An 8,762-nucleotide genomic window follows, 5' to 3' on the forward strand; every position below is an offset into this window, starting at 1 on the left:
TATATTCTTAACCCCCACCAACCCCATCTTGCTGACACTTTTATTAAAAGCTCTCACTTTAGTAATGCTAATTAGAACTTGTTGATTATTTTAACACAAACCGAATTTTAACCAGGACCTGCAGCTGCACTGAAAACCTGCCCAAAGGGAACAGTAAATCCAGAGTTAAATGCAATGAACTTTGTGACGATCCAACTACCTCAGCAAAGGGCATGCCAAATGATTTACTACGAAAAAGGTTATGTGAGGCTGTGTTAATTATCCGGCATGAGCTCACAGTGACTCATGAAACGGCGATGGTTCATGTGTGAATGGAGGTCTGGATGTTCCCCTCCTTCTGCTGCCTCACACACACACACACACACACACACACACACACACACACACACACACACCCGGATGCCTGGACCAAAACAAGAAAGACCCAAAACAGATCCAAACCTCTTGACAAAGACGAGCATCCAAAAATGTAACCGTAACTCCCAGGCATGATTCAATCTTGGGTAAAGTTAAAAAGTTCTTTTTTTTTTTTTTTACAGATTTCAAGTTGTCAAACAGTCTTTTTTCACTATACCAGATAAAGATTTTAAACTTGCATCAAATTCAGTAAAAACTCCTTAAAACAGAAATAATCCTTTAAATGAAATGCACTATATAAAGAGGTAACGCAAATAAGCAATATTTGTGTATTTTTTTTGCTCCCTTGATGTCTCAGTTCTGGTCAGAAAGCCTTATTAACCATGTCTGAAAAATGCCGCTGCACACAAAATGTGCCTCTTTTTGTCTCCCTCTTTTCAAACAGAAGCTACTTTATGACTTTATCTGACATTCATTTATGACTGTGCTTTAACAAGAGACTGCAGAATCATCTCCACGGGAATCTCCACGGTGGTGAACAATTCTAAATGAAATTTCACGCATCCCCACTTTTGTAATCACAACAATGAACACCCGACTCCAATTAGCATTTATTGCCACTAAGAAATATGATTTGTACTTGGGCATTTTTTTTTTTTAAAAAAAAGGAAAGAAGGCAAACGCAGCTTGAATAAAAAAAAAGGCAAATATTTGTCCTCGTTGATTCAACTGAAGCAACAGTGAGTTGGTTAATATTGAAACAGGGAGGTCTCGCAAGAATAAATAGAAAAGGCTAGGCTTGTTAACACCTCTTTATATAACATATGGGAGGCACACTGAGTAAAATATTTACTAGAGAAGCATAAATACAAGGAAAACAACAAGGTTTTCTTCCATTAGATTTGATGGGTAAACAGATAACGATCATTTCAAGTATGTCTGTCAGACTTGTCGAAATTTGATGGAAATAAGTTCAGACCTATTTCCCTCTGAGAAAGAGCTGAAAGTTGCATTTATTTTATGCGAATTGTAAATTACTCCAGAGTGTTTTATCTGAATCTCGGTATTTATACATGTTGAACATGAAGTGAGATGAAAGAAAAGTAAATATGGTTTCAGATGTCTTGTTACAGGTCTGAAATTTAAAAAACGAAAAATCAAACCTGTGGAATGGATTTGTATGCACTTTATGCTAATACCTCTGAAAAACCCAGAGGTCATGTCATTAGTCAGTAAAGTCCCACTGTGTGTGATTTAATCTCAGCATAAATCCAGCTGTCCAGTGAAGGCCTCAGAACTTTGTAAGGAAAAAAAGTGACAAACAACAGCATGAATATCAAGAGACACCAAAGTTAGGAATAAAGTTGTGGAAAAGTTTAAATCAGGATTTTAAAAAATATCCTGAACTCTATGCCCAAGCAACCAGAAGACCATTGTTGAAGGAATGTGATTAGGAGGCAAAGACGAAGAAGCTCTGGTCTGAGGAAACCAAAACTGAACGTTCTGCCTACATGCAAAGCACTAGAAAACCAACACAGAGCATCACCCTTCACAAGTCCATTCCCATTGTGAAAAATGTCTGGGAAGGCAGTGACAAGGAAGCTGGTCAGAGTTAATGGGGAAAATGGATGTAGCGAAATTCTGCTAAATTCTAAACCATTTTAAACAGAGGCTGCAACAGACTTCTGAAGGAAGTTTCACCTTCCAACATGTCGCCAAATAACCCTAAGTGATTTAGATTAAAGCAACAAAATCCAACGCAAAATCAGTCAAAGGACTAATACATTGCTGTTCACAGAGGCTCCCTCTATAATCCGACTGAGGTTCAGCTATTTTGTAAAGAATGAGGAAATCTTCCCTTGTCTAGATGCACAGTAAACAGAGCAAACAGAGAGGTGCAGGAAAAGATTTGCAACTGTAAACACAGCGAAAGAACTTTCAAAAGTATAAAGGAGGCATTTTCAATGGCATCTTTCACAATGTACAACTGACCTCCATGTCAATGTGTTTCTGAGTTTATGTAACCTAGAACCAGCTGGAAGCTCCGGGTTTTAATGGGGAAATAGTGTCTGTTTGTGTCACCTCAATCAGATTGCACCAGAGCATCGTTCACAGAACGCCTCCAGTAAACACAAAGTACCAGCAGCTCCAGGTATCTATCAGATCATCTCCAGTGATTTGGTGCCGTTTACTTTTTAAATACAGCAGGGTGTCGCTTAAAGGCTCAGTGCTGAGATGATTTATTTTATTTATTTTTCTTTTGCTCAAGAGAAACAACTCTGCTTCGAGAGGACATTGCAAACTAAAATATTCAAATGTCGTAAAGTGATATGCAAATCCAGGCATGACGCATTTCACAAACCCACAGCTCATTGTCAAACATAACTTCAAATCACTTTGCTGGCAATATACCAGATCCTTCCCCCCTCTCAGGGCTCCTGCTCTCTGCAGCCTCCTTGATCTTGTGTCACGCTGACGGGTGTAATTGTCAGATGGTCCTTTACCGCACAACTCTCATCTGTGGAGAGTCTGAGAGCGGTGGGTGGGAGAGGCTGGCGGTTGCAGTTGGGTCGCGTCCGTTTGGTCCAGGCTTCTGATCCTTCAGGACACAACCAGCAGTTTGGTGATAATTGCGTGGAGGCTCCAGTGTTAATATTTCTAATAACCCCGAAGCAGACCTTTCCTTCTGTCAATAGATTTTTTTTTATCCTCCGCACTCCAACACATCTATTCATCATTTTTTACTTTCAGCATGCTACAGGGATCTGTCTGAGAGAGAGAGAGGGAAGTACAGAAATAATTTCTCTGGTGTATTCAATGAAATCTGTGTAATTTTATCAGGATTTCTACAGCTACATCAGTGCTAGATGCTCAATTATACACTTTAAAGTTAGTGTTTATCTTGTTTTTTTAAATAAAATACTATTTTTGAACCGTCATTATGTAAGGTGCTACTCAAACTGCATGAAACTACAGTTTGGCAGAATGTCCCTGGTTTCCTACGTTGTGCCCTGCTCATAGGTCATGTTTTAAACCTGTCAGGTAGAATGCCTCTATGTGTGAAACCTGACATGAAATGTGACCAGAATGTGTTATAATAAGATCTTAATCAAGACAGGTTTGAAACATACTTTCATTTCATATTATAATGAGATGAATGAATAAAGAAACATAGTGATTGGGAGTCATTTTCACAAAAGAAAAGCGATTTTTTTTCCTTTCCATGAATTATTCTTATTGTTTTATTATGCAAAAATGGCAACGTCTTCCTCTAGAGCACAAGAAAAAAAAAGTTATTTATGGATTAATATCCATCCAGTTTTGATTAACTAATAGAGGGCCCTACAATCATTATAGTTTCCCAATTTTATTCATGCCACAATCTTAATCTACGTTATGCATCGCTGAGGATTTTCCCACAAAGTAGTGTACACTGTGAAGTGGTGCAAACGGGATTTTGTTTTTTTCTTTTTGGTTGCTTTTTTTTATTTTTTTTAAATCAATAAAATTCTGAAAGACATGCCATGCCAATTTGTATTCAGTTCCTCCTCAGTTAATACTTTGTAGATTCACCTTTTTCTGCAAATACAGCTGCAGAGGAAGCTGGTTTCCTTTTGGGGATATGTCTCTACCCGCTTTGCACATTTAGAAAGTGAATCTTTGACTCGTTCTTCTTTGGCAAAAAGAGCAGGGAAAATGTGAACATCAACTCCTTGCTTTAGGATGCCAATTAGATTTAGGTTTGGACTTTGACTGGCTCATTCGAACACAAATATGATTTAGCTGCGTATTCAGGATTTGTTGGCCAACTGGATGGCAAACTTCCAGACCAGGTTCAAATCTTTTGCAGCTGAATTTTCCGATTAACTCTTCAAGCTTTCCTATCTCTTCTGATAAGAAAGAGTCCCACAGCACAATGAATCCAACATCATCTTTTCTGTATGATTGCTCAGGTTTTGGACACAGATAGCATTTGCATGTCAACCAGAACACGGTTTTCAGATCAGAGAATCTTCTTTGACATGTTTGCTGTATTCCCTACATGGCTTCTGGCAAACCTATTATAGCTTTTTTTTTTTTTTTTTACCATAATGGCTTTCTTCTTACCACTCTTCTATGAAGGTCAGATTTGTAGAATGGACAACTAGTAGTTTTCCTGTTGACTTATTCTTCAACCTGAGCTCTGCAGCTTCTCCAGAGAGACCACAGGGCTCCTAGGTGCTTCTCAGATAACGCTCACATTGCCTGTGTTTTCAGCTTCGGCAGACAGCTGTGTCCCAAGTCTTGTATGACAGACTAAACTGTGTCCAGGGAGATGTAAAATTCTTAAAATATTGTTTTATAACCTCACTTTGCTTTGAATATCTCCACAACTTTATCCCTGACCTATATAGTAAGCTCCTTGTTTATTAATGTGTTCTAACAAATCTCCAACGTCTTCAGAGAACAGCTGTCTATATACAGAGATTAAATAAGTCAAAAGTGGACTTTATCTAATACATTAGTGGCTTGTTAAGACAAATTGATTAGCTGGATTTAATTCAGAGTTATCAGATTAAAGGGTGACAAATGTAAATACATGCCACATTAAAAAATACATGTACATATATGTAAAATAAATAAATTGAAAACCATCATTTTAATTCTCGTTCACAAAGATTGAGTGTTTTGTTCTGGTTTATCACATAAAATCTCACTAAAACACATTAAACCTTGTGGTTGTGACACTAGGAGACACTTTTTGGAAAGGTTTATATAAATACCTTTGAATGTTTGCAAAATGCAAAAATGTTTGCTGAAGTTTTGTCTGTTTTTCTCCTCCTCAGAGGGAGGCACATGCGAAGTAATAGCTGCTCACAGATGCTGCAATAAGAACCGAATTGAGGAGCGGTCACAGACGGTGAAGTGCTCCTGTCTGCCTGGTAAGGTGGCTGGAACCACGAGAAACAGACCCTCATGTGTGGACGGTGAGTATTTAAGGAACACATTACCACACTGAGCCACCGGCTTAGTTGGAGTCCAGTCTTGTGGTAGCACAACAAAAGCTTACGGGTTTTCTACAGCAAAAGGATTATTGCATTCTATCAAATGTGATGACTTGTACAACAACAACAACAAAAAAATCATAATAAAGAACCTGACATGTTTTCTAAAAGATGCAGAGATTTGTTCATATCTCCTAAAATATGGAGTCAACCATGCAGTACCTTGTCTCAAACAAGACAACATTAGGGATAATGCCACATCCACATGTTGTTGCCGACAGACAGACACAGGGTTTCTGAAAACGGGAGCTTTGCTCCAAATCGAGACAAACATAGCAGCTGAATTTAACACACCTGAGGGAAGAGGAGAGAAAAATAAAGCAGCATAATGCATAGAGATTCAGGCAAAATAGAAGCTGTTTACATACAGTGGGTAGATATTTCATAACGGCTACATGTGTGCTTTGACAAATGTCTCCAATAAAGCCTCAATCCTTTGCAGGAAATGGATTTGGCGCATGGGTGTAACTCAACTTAAAAAACATATTGGCTCCAGGAAACCTCTCACCTGCAGCTTTTATCTTAAATCCTTTTGCAAATATTACAGCAATCTCTGAACAGACCGCAGGAATTTGAGGTCTCTTGATGTCAGCTCTGACAGATTCTTTCCCTCGGTCTCACATTACAAACCATTTACTGTCTACTTACCCTGTATTTAAAGCAATTTTCTCTTCTGATGGAAAGTGTGTGGTGTGCATTAAAGTCAAGTCTGAGTCACACCTCCCAGTCCTCCTTGTTGAAAGGAAAGCCAAAGTTCCCCCCTCTGCATTTAGATCTAATTGCATGCCAAAAAACCCCTATATTGCAGAACATATACATTTTTTTTCACTTTGACGGAGATGTTCTTTGTTGTTTCTAGCAAAATACGACTCAAATAAATTGAGAAATAGAAAAATATTGAATATTTTCTAGTTTTATTAAAGGTCAGACATTCCAACCTGATAAATTGGATCAAGAGATTCTGAAATGCTATATGGATTTTTGTATTTGAGCTGTAAAACATAATATCAGAGCTTCTGGAGAGTTGTAACAACGATCGATATCAACTGTAAATTATCTAGTTAAGACCTAAGAAGACTACAACACGATTCACGATTAAATTTAAATCATTTGGGCATTATTAGGTTCTAAAAAAAAGTCTCAAATGTTGCTCACTAACACTTGCACCAATTTTTTTGAGAGCAGAAAAATATGAAGAAAATGCAAAATTTAAAGAGGTAACTCCTGCTTGAATTGAAATGGAGTTATCCAGTCAGACCTTGAGCTCATCCATGTTTTAGGGGCTGGATTTTGGTTGGCTCTCATTTAAAGTTAAACATACCCACACTGCTGATTCTCTTGTCTGTAGCATCCATAGTAATTGGAAAGTGGTGGTGTGAGATGGAGCCTTGCCTGGAGGGGGAGGAATGCAAGACGCTTCCTGACAACTCCGGCTGGATGTGCTATGCCGGAAACAAGATCAAAACCACAAGAGTAAGTTAATCTGTCAAAACTAAGACAAATTTTACATCATTCACCTTCACTGCTTTTATACCGGTTTCGGACTTTTTTTTTTTATTGTTAAACGTATTATAAGTTCAATCAAGTAAAGTTGATTCAATCTTGAGGAATTAACTCTAATCTAAAATCAGTCCCACTATATAAATCTGTATAAATATGTAATTACTTTCCTAAATTAGACTATAGGAAAATAAAATATGTTGAGCTAGTGTGTCATAATGTGCAGTATGTGTCCTCAATACTTGATTGTGGGCTTGTTTTTCACGTTAGTATGGAGTCGCATGCAGGCGATCAGTCTGTGGTACCGCTGAGAGGTTCAACAAGTTCAGTTTAATAGCGACCTTTAGTCAATCTGCAATGGTGGCTTTGAATTTTTGCATCTTGCTCTTGACGAGGAAGATGAGTTTGCTGGGCAATTAAGCAGAGTGATTAAACCAGGCAATGATATTTTGCGTGGGGATGTACCAAGTCCTGCAGGAAAATTAAAGCAGCAACTCCATAAAGCTTCAAACTTGATAAAATGGAAAATGGCCTGAATGAAGTAAGCACAACTTCTGCTGTAGGAATGACCAACGACCTTTTGAGGCTTACCCTCCGTATGGTGGATGGCCATGGCTGTCTACTGTACGACTGAAAAGTCAGCAGTTTTTCTCATGACTACGTAGGCCACAACACAACAGTTTTAGAGTAAAAATTATATTTTTATAGTTTTATGTCTGCGAGTGACGGAATCATGCGATACTTTATGCGAGTTTCACTTTCTGAATTTAAATTAATGACCTTTTCTAATATATCCTCATTCATTGACATGTATCACATTGTCACCAACAATATACATTTGTTTTTCACTGTTTGCTTTATGTATGTATAATCATGACTGAATGTGCATGAGGCCACTGTTTGGATGGCAGAATCATATGGCTGTTGCTAAAGATGTGAAGCAATCATTTTTAATCAGGTTGTTATAAAAAAAACAAGCCGATGAATTTTGTTGAAGAGCTGAAACTGTAAAAAATCTTTAATTGCCAGGTTCTGCAGAACTGCTGCATCTCCCACCATTAGAGCTAAAGATAGGGTGTTTACTATTGCTTTTGATTGTACGCCATCTACGTTACTTTACTTCATGTTAAAAGAATTTCTGTCATCTTTGATTGGCTGTGTTTCTCTTCTGGGTATTTTATCATAAAATAAGGATTATCAGAAGTAATGCAGATTTCTTAATAGTACTAAACAAGTGCTCTTTTCTTTAAAGACTAATAGTCAATGCATCATGCATTATTCTGGTTAAGTTCAATCCAGATTAATTTTGTTCTCATCAGAGAATACACTTTTCCTCCATTATTTATTGCTCTGTGTTTGCCAAATCAAAACTGTTCTGGTTTTGGGAGGAGAAGTGACTTTTGTTCTTAAAGCCCTAAAAGTTATTGGACTGCAGTCAGCATTAGCAAGGCCCTTAAATTGGAAGAAGGATCAGCCTGTGTCTTTCATTGACAGCCCACGAGATCCTCCGGCTCAGGGCAGGTGAAGTTTTTTGGGGGCCTACCACCTGACATTATTGTACCAACCGCCTCAGGATCTTTCAGGAAATTTTAAATGAATGTCTCACTGTGTCCAACCTCTGCAGTGATGGAGGGTTGTGAGAGGCCTTGCTTGTGCATTTCAAAAATCCTGCCACGTTCAAGGACAGAAAGCTTTTATGCCTTTCCCATCAGTGGGTCACGAAAGTGTGAAAGCTTGATGGGAAATGACATGAAAGACATATTTTTGTGCACATTTTGGCTCTTTACAGACAATGATCTTAAGCATTTGATTAGCCGATGGACAGGTTGTGCAAGATTTTTCTTCATTCACTTATATATA

At 38.0% G+C, this 8,762-nt stretch overlaps 1 protein-coding gene across 2 annotated transcripts in view; it reads left to right on the forward strand.

Annotated features, from left to right (window-relative positions):
- LOC103144011 (protein FAM19A1-like) overlaps positions 1-8,762 on the forward strand; it is a 35,520-nt gene that overhangs the window by 25,433 nt on the left and 1,325 nt on the right. For both annotated transcript variants that reach the window (XM_016675690.1, XM_007560765.2), the window contains exons 3-4: positions 5,184-5,324; positions 6,751-6,875. In XM_016675690.1, coding sequence (XP_016531176.1) covers positions 5,184-5,324; positions 6,751-6,875 — 266 coding nt within the window. The remainder of the gene's footprint in view (positions 1-5,183; positions 5,325-6,750; positions 6,876-8,762) is intronic.

Source organism: Poecilia formosa, unplaced genomic scaffold (assembly GCF_000485575.1).
Source record: "Poecilia formosa unplaced genomic scaffold, Poecilia_formosa-5.1.2 Scaffold120, whole genome shotgun sequence".
NCBI lineage: Eukaryota > Metazoa > Chordata > Actinopteri > Cyprinodontiformes > Poeciliidae > Poecilia > Poecilia formosa.